General features: G+C 38.6%; 3 protein-coding genes and 1 non-coding gene across 4 annotated transcripts; 3 read left to right on the forward strand and 1 right to left on the reverse strand.

The window, feature by feature from the left end:
- The first annotated feature begins 2,380 nt into the window (after positions 1–2,380).
- LOC148569390 (uncharacterized) lies at positions 2,381–2,899 on the forward strand. The gene is made up of 2 exons (XM_088483722.1): positions 2,381–2,572; positions 2,654–2,899. The coding sequence occupies exons 1-2, from the start codon at positions 2,381–2,383 to the stop codon at positions 2,897–2,899; spliced, it is 438 nt and encodes a 145-aa protein (XP_088339848.1).
- Positions 2,900–5,899: 3,000 nt separating this feature from the next.
- Positions 5,900–5,972, forward strand: TRNAA-AGC (transfer RNA alanine (anticodon AGC)). Its single transcript has one exon. It is a non-coding gene; the product is annotated as a tRNA-Ala (tRNA).
- Positions 5,973–6,437: 465 nt separating this feature from the next.
- LOC107635107 (golgin candidate 3) lies at positions 6,438–13,127 on the forward strand. The gene is made up of 15 exons (XM_016338479.3): positions 6,438–6,932; positions 8,140–8,238; positions 8,373–8,468; positions 8,693–8,848; positions 9,244–9,376; positions 9,475–9,539; positions 9,929–10,096; positions 10,233–10,346; positions 10,452–10,598; positions 10,838–11,134; positions 11,286–11,351; positions 11,545–11,747; positions 11,962–12,016; positions 12,242–12,427; positions 12,543–13,127. The coding sequence occupies exons 1-15, from the start codon at positions 6,684–6,686 to the stop codon at positions 12,858–12,860; spliced, it is 2,352 nt and encodes a 783-aa protein (XP_016193965.1). The 5' UTR covers positions 6,438–6,683; the 3' UTR covers positions 12,861–13,127.
- A 45-nt stretch (positions 13,128–13,172) lies between these two features.
- LOC107635108 (reticulon-like protein B3) lies at positions 13,173–15,253 on the reverse strand. The gene is made up of 5 exons (XM_016338480.3): positions 14,751–15,253; positions 14,141–14,321; positions 13,913–14,054; positions 13,721–13,790; positions 13,173–13,627 (listed from the first exon to the last, which is right to left on the reverse strand). Exons 1-5 carry the CDS (start codon positions 14,986–14,988, stop codon positions 13,458–13,460), a joined length of 801 nt encoding a protein of 266 aa, XP_016193966.1. The 5' UTR covers positions 14,989–15,253; the 3' UTR covers positions 13,173–13,457.
- Between the last annotated feature and the right edge of the window lie 10,160 nt (positions 15,254–25,413).

The raw sequence follows: 25,413 nt of genomic DNA on the forward strand, positions 1-25,413 counted from the left end.
TTGGACTAGCACGAAGTCCATGGACGAGTCCCCACAGACGGCGCCAATGTTCGGTATCTCGGTTACCGGACGGTTCGGGTCAAGATTTTGAGTGATGGAAGGGGCTCATCAGGTCACGATTCTCCGGCCGGATGGATGCGAGGTCCCGAGTACTTCGTGTAGAGAGGGGGGTGCCACCTGCAAAGACACTCCGACGCTTTTGTCAGACAATGTGCAGGCGGAAAAAGGGGTGGCGTAGAAAATGTGACGTACCTCGGGGGAAGAGCCAGTCTTCCCCTTATATACATGTCAGTAGTGGGCCCCTTATGGAGATAGGCCCATATCTTCAAGGGCACTGTCCCATAGCTGCGTGCGAGCCGTACAGGACGCGTGTCCGGGTTGGTTGAAGGGTGCGTAGCCGGGCCGGGTGGAGCTCGGGTCGGGTCGACCCGTGGGGATCTTGGGCCAGGCCGTAACAATTTTAAATGTGTTTCTGTTATTTATTTAATTTTAGATGTGTTTTTGACATGAGTTTTGAATGTTTTGAATAAAAAAAATTGAAGTGAGTTTAATTCATTTTGAAAACTTCACTGATTTTTTAAAAATTAGTACACGAAAAGTTGTTGCGAGTTTTATGGTTTGATTTGCAAAAAATTAATGTATTGCAAGTGGTTACAAATTTTACGATGATAAGTATTTAAAATAAGAGTGATTCTTTAAAAATAAGAAATATGATTAATTAAAAAATTAAAATAATAAAATATTAAATTTAAAGGCTGAATAAAAACTGAATTTTATTGTACAAGTAACATTTTCCTAATTTTTTATCCCGGTACCTGCAGTTTGTACATATATTAGGCTGCAAAGGATCAAATAAATATACTAATCATACATGTGAGAGTCAAATTATTCATGAAGAAATATTGTCATAAAATATTTTATTTTTGGAACATAAACTACAAATATGATAGGTTATTTCCCTCTAAAGTCAATGTATTCTGTTTTGAAATGTCTTAGATTGAACATATAGCAGAACTTCTATACAAACAATTTCAATTCTTCTGTTCATATATCAATGGTTTTGGTAACTCAAGGTAACACTGAATAAAAGCAAGTTAAACTAATGTAACAGAAAAACTCTTTCACTTATCAAGAATAATAATAAGAGATTAAAATGGGACGCCAAGATGAAGAAGCAAAGATGGAATATCATCATATCTAGAATAACATTAACTATGTTGATCAATTAAATGGCTGCATAGAAAATAAGAAAATATAACAAACACCACAAGTAAACAGTAATTACAGCTAATTCTTAAATACTTGATATCACTCCTTTGAAGATCTCACCTGTTCTTTGACCCATAAGCCAAATAAGCTCCATAGCTCCCCAACGAACCTGAGATTAGAATAGGGCCTTTCTTGAAGATTCAACCATCAACATCGATACCCGAAGAACAGAACAGCAAGGCAAGGTGCGGCCAGGCGAGGCGTGGTGCGCGGCGAGGGAACGCGACGAAAGCGACACACCACCGGTGCTGAGCAGAGCAGAGCAGACGCACGACTAGCGCAGAGCAGTACAGCGCAGACCAAGGACGACGGACGACGACGACGACGATGGACGCTCACGCTGACAAGGACGACGACGACAATGACGCAGATGGACGACGACGACAATGAACAGAGGAGAAATGCCATGGCTAGGGTTCTACACTTTTGGGACCAAATACTAAGGGTTAGTTTTGGTATTTTAAAAAAAGGGTGGATTCAATTAGTAATTCCAACCTAATTAGGAGAATATTCGATTTTTGAATGGAATATTCTGTTATCTCAAACGGTTTTGTCACGGTAGGGACTAAATTAAAAAAATTAACGTTTAGGGACCCAATTGAAAAGAAAAAAAAATATAGGGAACTAATTGAAAATTCGGTAAAATTATAGGGACCTGTAGAGTAATTAAACCACATATAATCTCATACATGTATTAATAGTTTAATACGATGAAAATGAATTGTATTGTTAGACTAATCGTGTAATAATAAAATTAGAGTAAATAGTCAAATTGGTCCCCGAAAGATAGCCCGATCTCCAAACGAGTCCCGTAAGAAAAAGATAGTAAAAATTGTCCCCAAAAAATTTAAAATTGGTAACGTTAGTTCTTCTGTCAACGTTCCATGAATTCTGTCAGTGACGCCGTTAACTATTGCTTATGTGGCTATCAGTGTGGCATATCAGCATGCCAGCTTGGCGCAGAGTGGCTGGTAACAAGATATGTTTCCATATGTATGTCAAATTAGTCCTAGGTCTGTAAACCCTAATCACCTCTTCGTTTTAAATTGCCATTGTTGCTGCAGCTTGAGATTGATTCTGCAGAGGCCGAAAATTCATGACCGATTGCACGATGGGTAGCGTAGGTGGGGGTCGCAGTCGACAAGTGTCGCAATCACACGAAAGCTATGCCTCGAGCTCTTCGCTGCGGTGGCGGAGGAAGAACTCCGACCAAGTTTGCTTTTGTGGGCTGAAGACAGTGATCAAGAAGTCTGGGACAAGAGAAAATCCCGATAGATTGTTCCATACTTGTCCAAGATACCGGGTGAGTTATCAATGTAGTCTTCTTGAAACTTCAAATTATTTGAGTTGGATTTTGACATTTTGGTACCCTGATGTTGTGCAGAAGGGCAGCCACTGCAATTACTTTAGGTGGGCTGAGGACGACGAGTATGAAGAATTAGAGCACTTAGGAGAAGTTAAAACTGATGCACAAATGAAGAGTGATGCTGCTTTGTTGAACCATAACATATCTTGGAGAATGATGACCTTAGAAGCTGAAGTAAAAGCACTTAGGCTGCAACTGTATTTTGGATTAATAGTTGTGATTGTGGTTTTTATGATTATGTGTATGTTCTTTAGTGGGAAGTGAAGCAGTTACTGTGAAAAGGTGAAAAGGATGATGCTGTGAACCTTGACAGTTTTCTGTTATTGTGAAAACCTTGTATGTTCATGTTTCTTTAGTAGTAAAAAGGTTATTTACATGCAACATTGTTGTTGATCATAACATAATGTAAGCAAATCAGAATAAGCAGAATTAAAATTAAGTGAAGTAGAAATAGCATAACATCATAACATCACCAATGGTGTACTAGTTTCCATTGTCTCAGATTCAAATAACAACATTGTTTTAACATGATAATAATCCAAAAGGTAGTAGCTGACAGTTGAAAGCATTATACCATAAAGGGCTATATAAAAAACAGGGCTATTGAAGATACCACAACTACCACATTGTTTATAAATGGTAAAATTTAGCCCCGACAAAATAACAGATACTAAATGCCCTATATTTTATGTCTTCAAGTCTTGAAGTCATTCCATGTCTTTTTTTCTGGGAGGTTTGAAACCCGGAGTTGGAACAAATGTCATGAAGCTGGCAAGTTTCTTGGCTGTTGCAGAGCTGCTACCCTTGATGGTTTCAGCAGATACAATAACTGCTCCTGGAGAGGCATTTTCCTTTGCCCTGGCCCTGGTGACATGGAGTTTTGGAGGCCTTCCTCTTTTTCTAGTCTGCATCAAACAGTTATCATCATTGTCTGAAATCAAAAATAGCTACAAGTAACCAATGCTCAAATTAAAACTCTTTAGAAGATTACCTGAGTGACATTGGTTGAGGTTTGGGATTGTTGTGTCAGTGAAAGCTGAGCATGCTAAGTAACAGGAATTTTCAGTCTGTTCATCTGGAGCAGCTACTGCTACTTCCTTTTCTGCTTCTGGACCAGGTGCAGGTTGTGGTTGTTGAACAGCTGCAAGCTGCAATTGCATCATCCTTGCTTTCTCCTGCAGGTTGGAGTTGGCTCAGGTGTGGGCTGAGGAGTGGGCTTAGGTGTGGGCTGAGGAGTAGGCTTAGGTGTGGGCTAAGGAGTAGGCTTAGGTGTGGGCTAAGGAGTGGCCTTAGAAGTGGGTTGAGTTTTGGCTCTTTTTGGCTTAGGTGATTTTTTTGTAGGCTTAGGTGTGGGCTAAGGAGTGGCCTTAGGAGTGGGCTGAGTTTTGGTTCTTTTTGGCTTAGGTAATTTTTTTGTTGTCTTACAGTAATCTTAGGACATTGCATCATTGTGGTCCTTGTTCAGTTTCTCTGCTTCTTCAGGGATGGTTGGCAAACAAAGTACTTCATCATCATCCTCGCTCATGCAGTCAACCACGTGTGGCTTAGACACTACATGCTCAAAATAGATGTTGATGAGGTGATGATTCCTCCTGCAATTCTTAACCAATTCCAACAGATCAGTGTCATTTTCTAGCTTCCTCAACCCATTATCCAGCAGCGTTCCAGGAACTTTCCACAAGCAATTGTTCATCACAGCATATCCCAACTCCTTGTAGTATCCCTTCACAAAGAAAATGTCTAGAGTGTCTGAATCTACACCCATTAATACTTCAGTATTATCTGGTTCATAACACAGATAGCCTGATTCATCTGTTTGGAACTTCCCACTATGGTGAAATACAAAGGTCATTGGGGGACCTTCCATCTGAAACCAAAACAGCAACACATACAACTGATGCAAATTTTTTTCATGGAGAGGCAAAGCATATTCAACATCAACTCCCAAAATGAATCTAACACACACACATGCAGCTACACAGAGCACAAACAACGTTCTCAAGAATCCAAAAATAGGGTCATATCATGGATAATCACCAAAGCCCTAAGCCTTAACACATTCTCCTAAACCCTAACATTGCAAACAGTAACAATGGATTTTCAACGATAATACAACCACATTGATCAGGAGATAAAACCACAATCACTCTCACAAAATAAGAAAAGAAAGTTAACCTACCTCTCACGCAAGGTGATGGAGTGCCCTTTTCGGTTGACCAACGTCGTCGCAAACCGGTCACCAACAACTCCAGCACACTGTCGTCATCGGTCAAGCCTGGTCGTCGCCGTTCAATGCTTCGTCTTCCTGGAGGAAACAACTAAGACGAAGGGATTGCAGGGGTTCATTCTTTTCAGAAGAAGGATGCAACTAGAGAGAGAATACGAAACAGGGATGAAAACCCAAGCGTTGTAACGGGGAGCAACGAAAACGACGCCGTTTAAGCCTTTGCTGACGTGTCACACTAACGGCCAGGTCAGTATATGTTCACGCCATTATTCAAACATTTGACGGAAGGACTAACGTAACCAATTTTAAATTTTTTGGGGATAATTTTTATGATCTTTTTCTTACGGGGACTCGTTTGGAGATCGGGCTATCTTTCGGGGACCAATTTGACTATTTACTCAATAAAATTAATAGTAAAGTATTTTTTTCTGCAATTTTTTAAAAAAATATTCTTAATATTTAATTGTATTTAATTTTATCTTAACGTTTTCAATTTATGTTAAAATTATTTTTTTAGACATTAATTCCATATAAAATATTACAAACAAAATTTAAAATTTTTAAAAATAATTTTGACACAAATCTAAAATTTTAAGGATAAAATTAAATAAATCTAAAATATTAAGGATAACGTTAAATAAAATTTAATGTTAAAAATATTTAAAAAAAATTATAAACGTTAGGATAATAACAAATATATTTCACCCTAAAATTAAAACAAGTTTTGCAATGGAGTATTAATAATAATGTGGGCATAGTTTCGTCTTATTTTTCTATGTCACTCACTGTACATTTACACAATACACACAATTGGAAGAATGTAAGGAAACCAGATAGTTTTTCAGGTCAAGGAAAAATATAGAGGTTAAAGTCAAAATAATAGTGGGTAATTTCTATGTAGTGTGGGAGATTGAAATTTTACATTAGCATCTCTAATTTGATGCTCCATCATAAGTAATAGTGATAATTAAGTTACACAAAAACTGGTTACTAATATGAATTTGTATTAATGGTTACTTGGAGCACTTCAAGCATGTGGGGATGTAGCTCAGATGGTAGAGCGCTCGCTTAGCATGCGAGAGGTACGGGGATCGATACCCCGCATCTCCATTTTCTATTTTTTATCCTTCTTTTACTTAATGAATTTTTTCCATAATTTTTTTTAAAAAATTTCCAAATAAATTGAAAATAAAAAACTTATTTATATTTACTTGATCAACCAGAAAAACAAGAAATATTTGTTGGATTTCGTTATGTTGATAAAAAAAATATTTTTTTATTTTTTAATATATTTGATAAATTTTTAATAGTAAAAATAAAAATATTAAAAAATAATATTTTTTTAAAAAATTATAATTTATATTTAAAAAAAAATTTTTAAAAATATTTTTTACATAATAAATATATAAAAAAATATTTTTATATTATTATACTCAAATATAATTGATAAATAAAAAAATTTTAAATAAAATATTCAAACATAAAATTGTTTTCACTTTTTATAAAATCTTTAAAAAAAAAAATAACTAAAAATCTTATTCGATTTTGATTTCTCAACATAAGTTTTTTTTATTTATTATTTAAATAAAATACTCAGATGTATGGAGAGACAACGGAGTTCGAAAACATTGTGGCAACAAAAACGAAGAACAGAGAGATTCTCACTTCCCAGGCGTGTGAGAAAGAAAGAGATCTACCATAGTTTACAGTGGGTGCGTCTACACCTAATCACAGATTCAACACCAACCAACAACAACAACAATCACCGATTCGAAATCAAAATCTCAATCTGGTAATCTGGTTCTACTCAATTCTGAAATCATGTGGGGAACCATTGCTAATTTGAAGGAAAATCTCAACAAGATTGCCCTCGATGTTCACGACGATGAAGACGAAGACGACAACGCCGTCTTTTTCTCCTCCTACAGATCCCCCGCCGCCGCCGCCGACAACAACAACCACTCTTCCGTCTCCGATCGCCGGAACTCTCACAGCTTCGCGCACTCCAAATCTCCGGTTCCTAGGTCGCCGCTTTCCAATGTAACAACGGATCCTCACTCTGCTTCTGAGGTAAGCTCCTTTTTAATTCTGTGCTTTTTGCGTTTTGCTTTCAACTCTTATTCAATAAATTTAGTTTTAGGATAAGGTTTTGTGATGGTTTTATACTTTTATATATATTACTTGAAATTGTATGTATTTAGCAGTGTGTGTAAATGCATAATATGTATAATCAGTTCTGGAAGTTACTGCATAATAATTCCACCATCGAAAGATGATTGAAAATTACAAATAGTAATGTATCGGGTTAATGTTCAATGCTTCAATTTGATTCCTAAAATATACCGTTGGTCCTTCTATTAACTTTTTGTGCCGGCGAGTCACCGTTAAGAACGTGACCTGAGGCAAATTTTCCCTCGCACTACAGCGGTTATCAGTGAGACGTTATCGGGAAGTTAAGGTTAGGACTTAAGACCAACTTGATTCACGTTAGGATCTACCAAATTGATTCGTTGAATTTTCGAAGGATCAAATTGACTTATTCATGATCCTTGCATGTCCTAGGTCATGAGGTGTAGACATCTTTTTGTTGGATTTTTTTTTTTCAGTCAGTAGATTTTTTGGTTACATAACAATTTAGGCAGGTTCGGCAGTGTCAGTGCATCTAGATTGTAGGACAGTGTATGCCTTAGGGCTCAGTGAGGGCTTACATAGGGTACTTACGGATCGCCTACATCTTACCAAGAGGGCCATCTCAATCAATATTTACTTGGTGTCTTGATAATAGTTTTATCTATCACAGCTTGTTTGAAGTAGTGAAGAAGTTTGTTATGAGCATGAGAGTATTGTGAATTTAGGCATACATGTAATGCAATTTATACATCCCGTGGCTCTTCTATGTTCTTATTTAGAGTTCTATGAGTACCTATAATGATAGGCTTAGTTTTTGTTTGTTTATTGCTTATTAAGGCGGTTTTGATTTTTTATCATTGTAAGGATGGGAATGTTAATGATTATAAGTGATTGCTAATGATATATTGGCTCTGCCACCTTTTCAAAGATTGTGTATTGATGACTGAGCTAGTAGGATTAAATTGCCTATTCTTGGTGCTGGCTTCATGGAGCTTAATATTTAATCTAGAGATTTTCTTTTTAATGAAATTTATATATTACAAGTGTAATGCATTAAGAGTTTGTGCATTACAATTCTCCCATTGAATACTGTAGTTGATTTTGGTAAGTAGTTTGGTCAAAGATGTCATTTTAAAATTTCTTGCAGATAGAACAATACAAAGCAGAAATCAAGAGGCTTCAAGCATCAGAGGCAGAAATTAAAGCGCTATCAGTTAATTATGCAGCTCTATTAAAAGAAAAAGAAGTATGGCTGGCTATTAGTTTTTCATCATCTTCGTACCTGAGTCAATTTTTTCAATTTGTTCAACAATCAAGTGCAGATTTTTTTTTTTATTGCTCCACATGAGTTTTAACCCTCTAACTATTTTTATGTCACAGGATCAGATTATTAGGTTAGGTAAAGAAAATACCTCATTAAAACAGAACTCGGAGCCTAAGAGTCCAGCATCTTCAAATGGCACATACATGATCAAGGTTAACTAGTATTCTAATGAAATTTCTATTAAAGGAAATTTAGTGTCTGTCTTGTAAAATATTTTACCCATGCTGTAAGTACTTCATCACATGAAAGTATGTAAAGTTGTAAACCCCGTACATCCTATTGTGATGTAGTTGATAGAATTTTGCTATATGTCACATTTATGCTGACAATAACTAAGGATTTATTGACTACTCATTACTTATAAATATTTGTGCAGGGAAATGGTGACCAATCTTCAAATAGGCAGCATAGATACACACCTCATATTAAAAATCACTATGCTGCAAACAATGGATCCATGTCTGCTTTGGATCCCGATGCCATTCAAAGTAAGATGACTTCAAAACATTCAAACTTACAAGTAACAGAGAAGGTAATGATGCCTTAGATTATGGTTTTTTTTAAAGAATGCCTCAACTTAGGAAGATTGACCATTAGGTGGCATTCATTAATATGTCTTGCCCAAATCTTTGATCAAGTATATTTAATCATTTTCTTCAATGAAAATAGCTTTTGATTTTTTTCCTTTTTTTAGAAAAAATATTATTTATTTTATTTTGCTTTTGGGTGCACCCTTCCTAGAATCCTGTATTAACGTAGGATGCTTGTGCACTGGATTGCCCTTTATTTTATTTTGTTTAATGTTTTTGTTGTTAGAAAACTTTTCTTTGTTTGGTTAATTTGATTTATTTTATTTTTTTAGAATTCATGATATTGTTATTTTTAGTGATGAATGAACTTGACAACAGATGTATGAATGACTTCTAGGAGCTTGCAGATTTGACAGAGGAAAAACATAGCCCCACAGCAGCTGTTCTACATACTCGTGAGATACAAAAATTAAAGTTGGAATTGGAGCAAGAGCGCAATAAATTGGCAAACATTCAACTAAAATACCAGGGTCTATATTCAGCACTTCAGTATCTATTAGATTTTGTCACATTTTGGGAGTGTAAACTAAATAATTGCTAACTATCATGTTCTTTCTTTCGATTTCAGAGGAACAGAAATTGAACAAGTCTTTCCAGGATGAGCTTAAATTATCAAAGTTGGAAAGAGAAAAAGTAAGTTTGTAAACAATAGAAATTTTTTTTATGATCATGCTGCTAAAACACTACATCTTCTATGTTAGAAGCTTCCTGAGGAAACAAATCATGTATGTTTATTATTGAGAGAATTTACAAGCTGTAGGAGCTTTTGGCATAATCAATAGGCCTATATTATCAAACTAAAGTATAGTTATACTTCAATTTCTGTGTAGTTTGGTATGTCAATTTCCAATTCTTCAAAATCTCCAAATCATTATTCAAACTGGGAAGGAATAATCTGATCATTTTGTTGATAATTTTAATTGTATTATTGGGTAGTAGGTTATGTCTTTTCGAGGAATCTAGAAGCTGGTTTTATGGTAGTTTGCAAAATTATGAGCTGAATTATTTTTGTTGCTTGGCAGACAACACAGGAGATGAGCAAATTGCGTGATGAATTGAATGAGAGAGTATCGGAAGTAAAACTTCTGCAACTGGAGCTAACTAGACGCGAAGATGAAGAACCAGTTGAAGCTGTGGACACCTTGAAGAGATTAATCCAAACTTTAGAGAAGGAAAACACTGCTCTTCAGGTTGATTGATATTTTTACTGTATCCTAATACATTCTGTCATAAAGATTTTCCACCATATTATCACTCAAATTGATAATGATTTTTGATATCGCATTTCAGAATGCACTCTAATATACCCTATGTTATTATTATTAGATGGAAAAGAATGAACTTGAAGCTGCACTTAAAACAAGCAGGGCGTCTTTCACTGGGAAAATGTCATCTGATGCTTCCCAGTTTCAGAACAAGGATGCAGGCATTAGCAGTGATGTCAGTATTTAATAGCAATACTTAGTTTTCCAGTTGTGCATTAATAATCATGTCAATAATCATTATCTTCTCTATTTTTGTTTTTTTTCTCCCTTCTGTTAACAGACATCAGACCCATCCAAAAGTTTTCCAGAAGAAGAAGACATGGAAAGGTCCATAGAAAAGCTAAGTAAAGATTTGAAGGAAACACAAAAGCAGAGGGACAAAGCCGTACAAGAATTAACCCGCCTTAAACAACATTTGTTAGAAAAGGTTTCATTTATTTGCCCATTAATTTTGGAATAAAGGATGATTGAGCATGATGTCATTTAAGAACCAAATGATCTGCTCATTATTTTTTATCTGTGTTTGATCTCATAAATTGTCAGTCACATAATATATTTCCCCCTTAACTGTCCAAGAGAATGAACTAAAATTGCATACATCCAGATGAATTTCACATATCACTTGTGTGGTTGAGTCAAAGATGTTAACATTGCTGTGTTGTCTAGGAATCGGAAGAATCAGAAAAAATGGATGAGGATAGCAAAATCATTGAAGATTTACGTGATAACAACAATTATTTAAGGGCACAAATATCAAATCTTGAGAGAACTCTGAAGGAAGCAACTTCAAGCCAGGAGAAACTGAAGATGGAAAACAACAATGAAATTCTAAAGTCCAGGGAAATCATCGATGACCTGAACAAAAAGCTTACCAACTGTATGAGCACAATATGTGCTAAGAATATGGAACTTTTAAATCTACAGACAGCTCTTGGACAGTATTATGCTGAAATTGAAGCTAAGGTTGTCTCTATTCACATAACAAACATAATTTGAGTTGTTAATGTTCCCTTTAACTTCCTCTTTCTGAGTATCTTTATTATCTGTATGTCTATTGTTGCATCGAGTAAGCTCATCGAGTAAGCTTATATCCACTGTCAATTTGTTTTTTCAGGAACATTTAGAGGAAGTGTTGGCTCATGCAAGAGAAGAAACAGCTAGGCTTTCTCAGCTGTTGAAAGTACAGATCTCTCTCTCTCTCTCTCTCTAAACATCTTTCACTCTAGATGGAAACACTTTCTTACAATGTGTTTCACTTTAGAATAGGTTGTAAAATTTTTTTAAGGGACTACTCTGTTTAATCTTATTCAAATTTTGTTTTCTTTTATTTTTCTCTTTAACTACTTGGTGTCTCTAATTAGCCATATTGACAGGATGCAGATTCGAAAGCCAATGTATTGAGGGGTGAAAAAGAAGAAATTTTAGCCAAGCTTTCTCAATCTGAGAAGGTACAATCAGAATGGAGAAGTAGAGTAAGTAAACTAGAGGAAGACAATGCCAAATTGAGACGAGCTCTTGAGCAGAGTATGACACGGCTAAATAGAATGTCAGTGGATTCTGATTTTCTCGTTGACAGGTTAGTACGCTTCTTTAAAGTATTGTTTGGATAAGCAGGGATTTGTTCTTTTGAAGACACTCTTGGCTATGTTTTCTTGTATCTATTCTTAGTTTTGCAAAATTTCCTTCTTGAAAAGTTGTAACGGGTTTCAATTTAGACTTGTGTAGTAGGATTGGCCTGCTTCCTTTTGAGAGAGTAAATCAACATACTAATCTAAGTTTTATTCATACAGGCGCATTGTTATAAAGTTACTTGTAACATATTTTCAAAGAAATCACAGCAAAGAGGTATGGAAATCTTCAAATTATACTTCCATCAATTAGATTCATCATGCAAATTAGTATTTAGTTTATTAATTTTATTTAGGAGATATCTATGAAAAAATAAATACCATGCAAGTATTAGGGTTTTGAAGAATTGGATACGAGTTTCGTTTTAAGTTGTTGTAAGGCTCAATTCAGTGCACAAGGTTATCATGTACTCCACTTTCTTAAAATTTGACATTGGGGCAGGTATTGGATCTAATGGTTCGCATGCTGGGATTCTCTGAAGAGGACAAGCAAAGGATAGGCAGTGCTCAGCAAGGTCCAGGAAAAGGTGTTGTCCGGGGAGTTCTTGGGCTGCCTGGCCACCTGGTTGGAGGTATATTGGGAGGAGTTTCGGCTGAATCAGCTGCGAATGTGGGTTCTGATAACCAGGTAACTTCTAAATCTTGTACCAAAAGAGAATTATTCACCGTCACTTCTAACCAGACTTCTATATTTTGATTATTTGTTTTGATTACTAATAAGTGCTTTTACTCTTCCCTTTCAGTCCTTTGCGGATTTGTGGGTTGATTTTCTTCTCAAGGAGACTGAAGAAAGAGAGAAGAGGGAGTCAGCTGGAACTACAGGTACATCCATGGAAGATTCGCAAGATACAAGTTCAAATACTAATTCTGCTGCTTCACCATTTTCTAATCAGAGGTTCAGCACTGATACATCGCCATATAATTCATCCATTAATAACAAAAGTCCTCTGCCTCGTGGATATTTTCATCAATCTGACGAAAATGGTTCCGAGTTCTCCACTGTTCCTCTTACATCATCAGATAGCAAAACTCCTAGTTCAAAACCGTTCACTAGATACTAAGTATAAATTCGTTTTGTCAAAATGAATCACAGGTATAGAGGTCATCATTAAATTTTAGGCATGCCTTGTTCAATTAATTCTTTCATTATAATGAATGTATTTTATTTTATTCACAAAAAGGTTACATAGATTGGATTCTCTTGCGTAATGTGGAACTTGGGAAAATTGATGTAAATTCTATGTAGTACACAGCTTATTACTACCAGCTATCTTATTTGGCCTGGCTTGTAAAGTTGTAATTACTAGTGAATTAGAACCTTTCCACCATTTTTGGGGCTAAGGTATAAACAACAGCTAACATCACACACTATATTTCTGGTAAACCAAGAAAAAAAAAAGGGAGCATACTATTACTTTTACCTTACAGTGGAAATTATTGAAATTTTACAAGTCAAGACACATAGTAGAAGCCAGCAAGACCCCTATGCTTGCACTGTTAGGAACTACTTGAAGTTAAGATAAACCCTTTACACTTTATTACAACCACCTAAAACCCATCCCGGACATGATAAAGGGTGGTATCTGATACATAGAAACGAGGCTCTGGCAACCTATAAACAAGTAGAGCCCTTTTTATCTTTCTGATGTTTCGATTTACTAATCTAATTTCTTACCCTTAAAAGGACCCCTAGGGATCTTACTCAAGACCTTGGCATCAAACAGAGAATACTGCTTTTTAATCTTAATGGTTGCCTTCTCAGCAAATGGGTCTATCTTATCCTCGTATTTCTCATACAAGACCGGAACCGTGTGCAACAAAACAAAGGCTGTTCAACAAGAGAAAATAAGCAAATTAAAATGAGATTTCTTACTAGAAAGAAGAAATTGATGTAATTAACTGAAGTACTAATTGCTCTTACTTATGTAGAATAATGTGAGGAAATTTCCCCAGCTCCCCACGATTGATAGAATCCATAAGCCAGCAATAACCTAACATAGTATCCACAATCGAATCCTCAACGTACTAAATTTAGGCATCCATTTAATTATTAAAGCAAAGCAGCATGTATTAGATGCTAGAAAGCAACATAAGATGCTAGAAAGCAACATACAACGAGAAATTTCTTCAAATCTCTTCCAGAAGCAATATCTCGCAGACTGGTGAGTCCCCGGTTGATTTCGATTCGCAATGCAGACACAACTTGCAGAAACGGCTCCTCAGGAAGATGAACTTGAGGGATGCGAGGCAGAGCTCTACAATATATCATCATTTGATATTCCATCATCAAATCCAAATTGCTAAGTTAAAAACAACATAGACTTTAAGAACATGAACTTACTTGTGGATAAAAGTATGGACATTGGACCACAAGAACAGAATTGCTAGCAATAGTATTGATATGTGACACACTAGAGTAAGGAGGTGGAACTCGAGCAACTCGAAAAGGACCCAAACGGCAGTGGCTCCGCCGAGTAAACCGGCAGATATCTTCTTGTTCCTCCACAACAACACATCAGCAGCTGCAACCAATAATTAACAATAAAGAGTCATAAGAACATAGCAGCATAAAAATACGAAGGCAGCTTCTTTTCTTGGTCCCTCTAGAACCCATAACTGTATACAAGTTCTCCATTTTGATTATCTTCTCTTTAACAACTCGCTCAAATTCTTACTCTCTAGCATCCGTATATATAAATTAAACATAAATTCTCAAATTCAAAATATGCAGATATTAACACGACATGATCAAATAAAAAAAAGAGACAGTAAAAGCTCACAGGTCACAGCTGGAAAAAGAAAATAGTGTCATGAAAGTAACATAATTATAATTAAAAAAAAAAATTGACAACATCCCACTATTTTCAGGGGCCACAAAAAGAAACAAGAGCAATAAAAATATATATTTTTTTAACAAAAATTAGTAGCATTCAAGAGAGAGAAAGAGTTACGTTTTCCAGCGCCGAAAACGGAATGAAGAGGCTTCTCTCTTCCGAAAAGGCGGAAAACACGGGCGTCCTTGACGGGTGAAGAAGCACGTTTTTCGGAATCGGAATCCGAAGAAGAAGAAGAGGAATGGTGAGAGTGAAGCTTCTCGGATATCTCTTCCGTCAGCGAATCTCCTCCTCCGCCGCCGCCGGCGGTGGCAACAGCAGGATTGTTGAGTGTGTTGTTGGATTCCTCCGCCATTGAGCTCGCTGAAATTTTTGAACCCTAACCCTAATGCTTCGATTTCGGAATTCGGCACTCGGATTGTGCAAACTGCAAATGTAAGTGATTGATTGTGCGCCAAGTGTGACTTCGAGATGTGAAAATATTTTCATTTACAAAATAAAGATTAAAATGAAAATACGCACAAATAGCCACTCTTCACTACTTTGAATGGGTTGCATCACTTAATAAGTTAATAAATAATAATATTGGGTAAACCAAAAACACTGTTCCGAATTATTTTAATGTTGGCAAAAGTATTTTTAAATTATTAAAAATATAAAAAAATATTTTTATTTTTTGTTAATATAAAAGATCTTAATTTATAAGAGTGTATTTTTTATATATTTTTAAATTATTTAAAATTATTTTTTTAATAATAAAATTTAAAAATATTTTTTATAATAACAAAATAATTCCAATGCATTTTTTATGATTTAGCCTGTTATAATCAAAAGTTTATAACACACAAATGTAGAAATAGTTGAAGTTGATACAAAAAATGTTTAGTGTTAAAAATAGAGCTAATGCTCGCTCAAATTTTTTCAAGGTTAATCTTCTTCAACCTTAATTTTTCTTTTAGGAATATATTTTAAATTAAACCTGTGATAAAATGTTTAAACTTCACAAATATGTAGAACATTATTTTTTTTAAAAAAAAATCAGAGCTATATTGTTTCAATTTTTATAAAGTGCATTTTTTAAATTGTAAAATAGTTAAAAAGAAAATAATACAATAATATATATATATATATATATATATATATATATATATATATATATATAGGAGAAATAAATTATTGATTCTCTTATAAAGTGATTACGAATGTATGATCGTTAAAAAAATGAGAAACAAAATAGTAAAAGAATAAAAAAAATAACAAAAAATATTTTATGTAATGTAAAGGGTGAAGTATAATTTTGGTTCAAGTATAGGTTGAAATTTTTTTTCGTTTTCAATTTTTTTTTGCATACAAAATTATTTTTAAGATTTAACTTCATTTTAAAATCGTTATTCGAACTAAAATATCATTCTACTTCTTTACCAAAATACTCAGATTCTATTCTTCTTTTTCTTCTCATCACAGCAGTATCCCTTCTTCTTTTTTTTCTTCGTCAACTAGAATTTCAACAGCGACAATAGAATTTTAACTAGTAAATATAAAAAAATCAAAACACAATTCATTTCAACTAGCAGTAATAGCAAAAAAGAAGAAAAAAAAAAAGGAGAGAAACAATCACCATCTTTCTTAACTTGAAAGAACAACAATAATAGGCAACAGAAGCAGAAGAATCAACAACAACAATAGAATTAGAAATAGAAGAATGAAATGATGCAACAAGTTGTGTCTGAGATTGGAGATACTTGTCCCACCCACTAAACCTTGCAAGAAAACAAAAAAGTTGCTTACAGATATGAAATAGAAAAATAAATTTGGAGTATTTTTATCAAACTCCGGGGTTGGCATTGCAGAGGATACCCTGAGACAACGATCTTGAGCTCCTCGAATCAACGCTGAGGCAAGACATCAAGCGCGCCAAAGACACCACCGAGTGCAGTGAAAGTAGGGACTACACACACTTCAGCTGAAAAACTAACCTGTAAAATAATTTAAAAATATACAAAAATAAAAAAGATTGAACACTGAATCAAAATGAAAAACAAGTATTCTAAAAAGTGGTTCCTTTATTAATTGAATTAGAGAAAATACGAGACTTTGCTTTGAAAGTGCGGCGGAAGAAGAAGTAGAAGTGTTGAGGAGGGAAGGTGAGGGCTTTGGCGTGGCAATGGATTTAGTGAATGTGGATTTGATGAGGGTAAATGCGGCGAGCGGCAAGCTTGCGAGGAGGAGCAGAACGGCGACGCGACAAACGTCCTCTCCACAGATCTATTGGCGTTGTTGTTGTCGTCATTCCCTTTCCTCTTTTTCTTCTTCTCTTCCCCCCTCCCGTGATTCTCTTTCTCCCTCTCGTCCGTTCTCTTTTTCCTTTTTTTTATAATTTTTTTAGTTAGGAGTGATTTGGTAATAAAATTTAAAATTTAAGTAAAAAAGACAATTTTAAAACTAAGTTAAATTTTAGTGACGATTTTATATGCAAAAATAGGTTGGAGACAAAAAAATTTTCGGTCTACACCTTAAGATCAAAATCGTATTTAACCCTAATGTAAATCACAAAAAAGTTAAAAATTTTCGTCTAGTGAATAATTTACTAATTTGCTTAAAAAGTGTAAAAATTTAAATTCAGTTTTATATATTCAATAATTCATTGATAACAATAAATCCTTAAAATTATATATTATTAAAATAATACACAATATATAAAAAAAATGTAATAATTAATCTAGGTTAAAAAAGACATCCACCATCATATAACAACTTTCAAACAATACGCTGGTAAATAATTGGTGTTGAGTTATTACCAAATTTTTAGGGCAAAAAACCATATTAAGCCACATGCAGAAAAGTTTAACCAAAATACGCCAAACAGAAATTTGTTTCAGCAATAAGCCAAGAGGCATTTTTATATAAATCGAACCAACAAGGTTCGAACTCTATTAGCAAGTAATTCGAACCATATTGGTTCGAACTACTACTAAAAAAATGTGAATAATTCGAACCGGTCAGGTTCGAACCAGGAGAGCATGTAATTCGAACCGGTTGAGTTCGAATTATGTGGAGATTAGTCTAGTGTAATAAATCGAACCACGTTGGTTCGAATTATGGGGAGAGTGGTCGACTGAAGTAATTCGAACCAGGCTGGTTCGAATTACATGTATCATGGTTCGAACCAGGTTAGTTCGAACCAAAGAGAGGTTGATTGTTATAATTCGAACCAGCCTGGTTCGAATTACATGTATCATGGTTCGAACCAGGTTAGTTCGAATTAGTAGGAGTCAGAGCTCTATATAAACGCTGTAAACGTGATTTGCTCTCATTAGAGGACTTAAGATGGCTAGTGAAGAGGAGAGTTTTGCTGTTTTAGTACACCACAGAGGATCCATCAAGAGGAAAACTCGGTCCGGAGTGAAGTTCACAGATAAGAATCCTCTCTATATTGTGGTGAATCGAACGACAAGCTATGATGACCTGGTTAGAGCTGTGCTGATGAAACTTGGCCTGGAAGGTGCGAAGCGGATTAAGAAGTTTTTCTATCGCATTCCAGTCACGATCCTGCACGATACGGTGAAGTATGATTGTCTCACGATTGGTAGTGATGAGGACCTCCAAGTCATGTTTCTTTGTCGGAGGCAGTTTCCGGAGGTCCGCACACCAGAGTTGCTGGCAAAGCTGGTTGATGTGGTATCCAGCTCAGGTGGTTCGAACCGGAATACCGCCAATGTAGCCACTGCAGCTGGCTCCAGTTCGATGGCTGCTGTGGCTTCTTCCTCCGTCCCAGTTTACGAGCCAGCGGCCCAACTTGTCGCCTCTCCGTCATTTGCTGTTGATTTGAATGACGGCGTCCGCGACGAGGTAGGATCCTTTGATGTTCTGCCAAACGCTTTACACGGCGTTCCACCGGTTGGCGTCGGAGACGGAGAATTGGGTGATCCTGATGAGGACGACGTTGAGCCCGAAACGATTGAGGATGATAGCGGGGACGAGGTTGTAGCGGCTGGGCCTGCATTGGCTGGCGGTGGTTCTAGCTCTGGCACACAGCAGTATCCACCATATTTTTCTTCGCTGGACCTGGACGCCATGACGCATGAGGGTGCGCTAGGGCACCCTGTTGGATTCGGAGCTAGAGATGCGGAAGGGAATGCTGGTCTCACAGAGTTCCAAGTTGGTCAGCAATTCCAGGATAAAGATGAGGCCCTGTTAAGTGTGAAGACTTACAGCATCCGGCGAGGGGTACAGTACAAGGTGGTGGAGTCCGATCACCGCCGGTATGTGGGCAAGTGTTCCGAGTTCGGGAATGGGTGCACATGGTTGATTCGGCTCAGTCTCCGGAAGCGCAAGGGCATTTGGGAGGTCAAACGGTACAATGGCCCTCACACTTGCCTAGCCACATCCATATCAAGTGATCACAGAAGTTTGGATCATTCTGTGATTTCGGCGTTCATTATGCCAATGGTTAGGGCTGACGCATCGGTTAGCATCAAGGTGCTCCTGAACGCCACGGCAGCGCATTTTGGTTTTAGGCCGACTTACAGGAGGGTTTGGATGGCGAAGCAGAAGGCCGTTGGCCTCATCTACGGTGACTGGGATGAGTCATACAGCGAGATACCTAGGTGGGTGTTGGGTGTCCAGCTGACGATGCCTGGTACTGTTGCGGTCCTCAGGACGAGCTCGGTTATAGTTGGAGGACAGGTGGACGACTCTCAAGCTTATTTCCACAGACTTTTCTGGACTTTCCCTCCGTGCATCGAGGCATTCCGGCATTGCAAGCCGCTAGTCAGCATTGACGGCACACATCTATATGGTAAGTATGGGGGAACGTTGCTCATTGCGATTGCACAGGACGGGAACTCCAACATTCTACCTGTCGCATTCGCACTAGTAGAGGGTGAGAATGCGGAGTCGTGGACATTCTTTCTCTCGCACCTTCGGCAGCACGTGACCCCGCAGCCCGGTCTGCTGGTTATATCGGATAGGCACAACGGCATCAAGTCTGCGCTTGAGGCCCCGGACGGAGGTTGGTTACCACCATCTGCGTACCGTGCATTCTGCATACGACACGTAGCGGCTAATTTCGCCCTTACCTTCAAGGGCAAAGACGCTAGGAGGCTTCTCGTGAATGCAGCGTACGCGAAGACTGAGGTTGAGTTTGATTACTGGTTTGATATACTGCGGTCTGAAGACCCGGCGATGTGTGAGTGGGCGAACCGTATTGATTACTCCTTGTGGACGCAGCATCGCGATGAGGGGAGGAGATTCGGTCACATGACGACGAATATCTCCGAGTGTGTGAACTCAATCCTCAAGGGTGTAAGAAATCTTCCTGTAGCATCCCTGGTTAAGGCAACATATGGCAGGCTGGCCGAACTCTTTGTTCGCAAGGGGCGAGAGGCTGAGGCCCAGATGGGCACCGGACAGCAGTTCAGTCAGCATTTGGTGAAGTGTATCGAGGCCAACTTGAAGACGGCCAGGTGCTTCACTGTGACGTTGTATGACCGTGATAACTCCGAGTTCACCGTAGCGGAGACCACTCCGACTGGTACTTTCTCATTGGGTACTTACCGAGTATCGCTTGCCTCCCGGACATGTGACTGTGGGTACTTTCAGGCGCTTCATTTCCCGTGTCAGCACGCACTTGCATGTTGTGCCTACGCACGTGTGAGTTGGAGCTCCTATGTTCACAGCGTCTATCAGATTAGCTCGGTGTTCAATGTCTATTGGATGGGATTCACACCTCCAATCCCGGAGGGCTACTGGCCACCCTACGATGGGCCCACGGTGATTCCGGACCCAAACAGAAGGCGTGCGAGAGAGGGGAGGCCTAGATCCACAAGGATACGGACGAATATGGATGAGGCAGATCCAAACAGGCCAAAACGGTGTGGCCTTTGTCGCCAACCCGGACACACTAGACGTAGATGCCCACAGGTAGTAGGATCGTCTCAGACAGGGCGAAATTAGTTTCCATGATGTTATTGTTAGTGTTATTTACATTTAAATTGTCTTGTTAGATGCATTGCTTGACTGCGTATCTAACTTGTTGAGATTAATGCATTGAACTTTGGTATTTGTGAGTAGTAATGAATATGTTGTCTTCCATTACACGTTATGCTACAGGACTCGTTGATCCTCATTTTAATAACTAAACGAAATCATTATACCTTATCATGTTTCATTTAATACATAAACAGACATAAACAGAGCACTACATAACAAGAAAACTACACCTAACTATCATACATGACTGGAATAGAGGAAACCAAATACATGAAATGTGACTCATCTAAACAGGTGCGAACCAGTACCACAGCGACGTGCTATCCGTGCCCTCTGACCTCGACGGACAAGCGGCTCCTCATCCTCTATCTCATCCTCATCCTCCTGCGGAGCAGGCTGTACTGGTGGTGCAACACGCAACGGTGCTGCAGACGATGCTGCGATAGACTCTGATGCAGCGGTGAAGGCGGATGTAGGGGTACCTCCAAGACGAAACTGCTGACCAGCGGATGAGGATGGAGGCTCGTTCAGATCAACATCTAAGGGGGCCTGGATCCCTGAGGTCTGGCCAGCTCTGCGGGGGGTCACCTCACCCTGCATGATGGCGGTGATCTCATCTAGGAAGCGTGGACTCCCGAAGTCTCCAACAAACGAGTCTGACCCAACAAAGTCTGCCCACTGTGATCCTGATATGCGCTAAGGTGTACCACCCTGCTCAGCCTGATCATCCGCTGGCACACTAACGAAGTAATCTCCAAGCGGGCCCGATCCAGGTCCAGGTCCAGCGTCACCAGTGTCAGCCCCGTCACCGAGCCCTGTGCCATACCACTTACCTCCATGACCGCCATCGTGTGTACTAGTACCTCCATCGTGTGTGCATCCTCCAACGTGGCCAGGCTGGTCGTCATCGTCGTCCCCATGGTCAGAACCACTCCTCGCCGTATGATCCGGCCACCTCCACTGACGCTGGCTCCTCCGTGTCCCTACACCCATCCTCCTCTCAACCCTGCGCCTGTCAGGCACGTCATCCGGAGGATCCATGTCAGGCACACGCCCCGGACCCCGCTGTGAGGCCTCAACTGGTATAGGAACTGATCTCGGATCCCCCAGCTGAGTGTCCGGTGCCAGGAACCTCTTCCCATGCTGACTCCACCACTGAAGGAACTGATGAGACGGTCCAGGGTCGGCAACAACATCGAACCTCAATACACTGTCCTGACGAGCGTCCCAGTATGCATGCCACTTCGGCATGGAAGAGGGGAACCATCGATCGCCGCCTCTCCCGTCCTTGGACATCAAAAAGTCGATGTTCAAGGCGGGACGCGGAGGGGCCTGTACCCCTCCAAACTGAGGAAGAACACGATCTATCTGATGCCACTCTATGACAGCAAAGTAGATCAGCGCGGTCACAGAGCGCCACACCGCCATGTGCCGAGGCTCCAAAACCTCCGGGTGCAACACCTGAAGTACGTCGGGGCTACTGTACGGCATCCATATAAACTGCAGAACAAACCCACCCTTATCAGGGCAACTGTACGACCCAAGTGTAAAATATTTAACTAAAAGAGCATCAGTTATTAATTAGCATACTAACCTCCCTGGACTGTAACCGGTCTATCCTAAGCCTCCACGCCCGCACTCTCGGACCCTTCTCGCTACCGGAAGGGTTGTAACCTGCCCATCTGCACCATACACATGAGTTACATATACTAATATATGTGTTTACATTATGCAATAGAGTATTAACATACACGCAATTCTGTAAGTCATATTGAAAAAGAATAGGCCCAGTATAGTACCTCGACACCAACGGCCAGCTGAAGGCCTCATATCCTGTAGGCCTAAACTGAGGAAACCGCCAAAAGATCCAAGACTGCAGTAGCTGGAGCGGGCCCGCTAACTTCACAACATGTCTGTTTGCCACCCTGCACATGCACCGGTACAACCAGGCCAGTGCTGCCGAACCCCAGCTGTACGTACCCAGCTCCTCCAGCCTCGCTACATATGGAAGCCATCTAATGTGAATCCGGTTGCCAGACTTGTCCGCAAACAGCTGCGTGCCCAGCAACATCATGATGTACGCACGGACATATTGGCGAACAGTGTCATCATCTGCATCCTCAGGGCACTCACCAAAGGTCTCCTGAAACCAGGTGCAGTTCACTGCGTACTTCTGAACCTGACTGGGAGGAGGTATAACTCCTAGCAACTCCTGGAACCAGACCCAGGGTGGACGGCCGCCATCGATGTATATATGGAACTCTGACAGGCACCCGCTCACGTAACGGCCATCGACTGGCAAACCCAGCTGGTATGCCACGTCCTGGAGTGTGATCGTGCACTCTCCGAACGGCATATGAAATGTGTGCGTCTCGGGACGCCATCTCTCCACGAATGCACTGACGAGCGCCTCGTCTAGCCGGAACCACCGGTCGTTCAGCCTTGCAAGATGGTATAGCCCTGCCATCTGCAAGTATGGAACGTATCTGTCATCAAGACGCATGCCCTGCTGCCGCCTCATGCTCCTAATGCATTGCTCGGGCTGCGCATGAAAAGAAACGCATACTGAGATATATAACTACACAGGTTTTACAGTAAACCGGTTCACATAAACCGGTTTACAGTAAACCGGTTCACATAAACCGGTTTACAGTAAACCGATTTACATAAACGGGTTTACATAAAACGGTTTCCATAAACCGGTTTACATTAACCATTTCGCTAAATTAAACAGCATAACATCACATGAAAGATAACTAACTGGAAAACAAACCCTAAACCACACAACTAAACCGCTAGCATATACCACAATTAACGAGAGCCATTAACAAGAAACAAATTCAATAAACCGGCTTACTTAAACCACCTAGCATTAAACAACTACCCTAAACCACATATAAAAACCGCTTGCAAAAACCGCTAACAAAAACCGCTAACATGAACCACCAACATAAACCACTACCAAAAACCACTGACTTAAACCACTAACAAAAACCACTACCCTAAACCACTAACATAAACCACTAACTTATACCGCTAGCTTAAACCACTATCATAAACCACCTACATAATCCCCTCACCTAAACCACCTACATAAACCACTAACATAAAGTACCGTCTAACCAAGATACAAAACCACTAAAGCACAACTAACGCTTGAATCAAAAATATTTCCGTACTAACCTCGTCGTTGATGACCCCGGCTATATGAGCGACTCCGTCCAACCGATATAACTGTGCCGGATCGTCCCCCATCAGCAGAGTAGTCCGTTCAGGTCTTCCTCGGAGAGAATCTGGGTCGTTTTCTCTGAGATTTTGTGGGGTAGGGGTGAAGGGATAATGGTTCGAATTATGAAGGAGTGCACTAGGAGTAATTCGAACCGGCCTGGTTCGAATTACATGGAATCGATGTCAAAGCATAATTCGAACCAACCTGGTTCGAATTATGCATGAGAGAAGTTCGAACTATGGTGGTTCGAATTATGTATGGGAGGAGTTCGAACCTTATTGGTTCGAATTATTCAAATACGTACAACACTAAATCGAACCATGTTGGTTCGAATTATGAAGGAGTGCAATTCGAACCAGCTTGATTCGAATTATATTAAAATACACGTTGGCTCATTGCTGAAACGAAATTGAATTTGGCACATTTTGGTTACAAGATTCTTGCTTTGGCTCAATATGATTTTTTGCCCAAATTTTTAGATTAGACTTTATATTAGAGAGTTGTGGGTACAATGCACAAGTAAATAATTTGGCGTGTCGAGTTGGCCTAACTAGATTTTAGGGTTATCTATGACGTCTGCGCTCTTATATTTAAATACATTAATCTTTTATCGTTTATATCTAATTCTAGAAGGTTTCCTTCTGTGTCATTCCATTGAGAGTTGAGACATAGCTTAGAACAGGATGATAATAATTAGTAAGTTCTTAAGCGCAGTGCTTGAAAACTATTTATGTTATTGCTTTTTCCTTTGTGTTCTATTTTTATTTGTTGCAACCATATTTAGGAAATTGCATCATGATCATATTATTGTCTTTGCTCGCATAGTCATCCTCACTCAATAGGATAGATTTAATTTGAATCATAAAGAACACTATTATTCTTTCATAATTCAAATTTCACTATTTGCTAAGATTAACCTCAGCAATTTAACTAACATAAAGATGAAAAGGTATATTAAACTAGTAATTAAAAGAAAAAAAAAATTGAAAGCTGAATTACTATGACAAAAATAACTTTTAGTGACTATTAAATTTTTTTTTACCAGAAATTATATAATTACTACAAAAAAAATTTTAATGATAAAATATAAAATAATTAATATATAATTATCAATAAATATATTAAGAGTAGTGCTACGTATACAAGTCGTTTGGGTTTATAAGTCATACAAGTTGGGTCAAACTATACGCACGCTACTCAACGATTTTCATAGTGTGTTTCGTATTTCTCCTCCTCTTCCTCATTCTTCTTCTCATTCTTCTTTGCGTTTCTCCTCCTTTTTCTTCGCGTGTTTTATCTTCATCGTTGTTGTTTTTTTACTGTTGTTGCTGCATTTTTTTCCTTTTTCTCTTTCTATTGATTTTGCAACATTATATATTTTTTTCTTCTTTGTTTGATTTTTTCTCCCAAGAAGAATTATAAGAAACAAAATAAGAAGATGAGGAAGAAGAAGCAGTAGAAGATGAGGAGGAGGAAGAGGAAGAGAAAGAGTTTTGAATTATGCAGAAGTTATTAGAATAAAAATACACCCAAAATTCTTAAAAATACACCCAAATATCT

Source organism: Arachis ipaensis, chromosome B4, assembly GCF_059453495.1.
Source record: "Arachis ipaensis isolate K30076 ecotype BB chromosome B4, ASM5945349v1, whole genome shotgun sequence".
NCBI lineage: Eukaryota > Viridiplantae > Streptophyta > Magnoliopsida > Fabales > Fabaceae > Arachis > Arachis ipaensis.

Coding starts and splice junctions, on each gene's coding strand:
- LOC148569390 (XM_088483722.1), top strand. CDS start 2,381: ATGGGTAGCGTAGGTGGGGGTCGCAGTCGACAAGTGTCGCAATCACAC. Junction 2,573..2,653: donor ATACTTGTCCAAGATACCGG/GTGAGTTATCAA, acceptor GATGTTGTGCAG/AAGGGCAGCCACTGCAATTA.
- LOC107635107 (XM_016338479.3), top strand. CDS start 6,684: ATGTGGGGAACCATTGCTAATTTGAAGGAAAATCTCAACAAGATTGCC. Junction 8,239..8,372: donor CTCTATTAAAAGAAAAAGAA/GTATGGCTGGCT, acceptor TTTATGTCACAG/GATCAGATTATTAGGTTAGG. Junction 12,017..12,241: donor AAAGAAATCACAGCAAAGAG/GTATGGAAATCT, acceptor ACATTGGGGCAG/GTATTGGATCTAATGGTTCG.
- LOC107635108 (XM_016338480.3), bottom strand. CDS start 14,988: ATGGCGGAGGAATCCAACAACACACTCAACAATCCTGCTGTTGCCACC. Junction 14,322..14,750: donor CGTTTTCGGCGCTGGAAAAC/GTAACTCTTTCT, acceptor TATTGGTTGCAG/CTGCTGATGTGTTGTTGTGG. Junction 13,628..13,720: donor CCTCACATTATTCTACATAA/GTAAGAGCAATT, acceptor CTTGTTGAACAG/CCTTTGTTTTGTTGCACACG.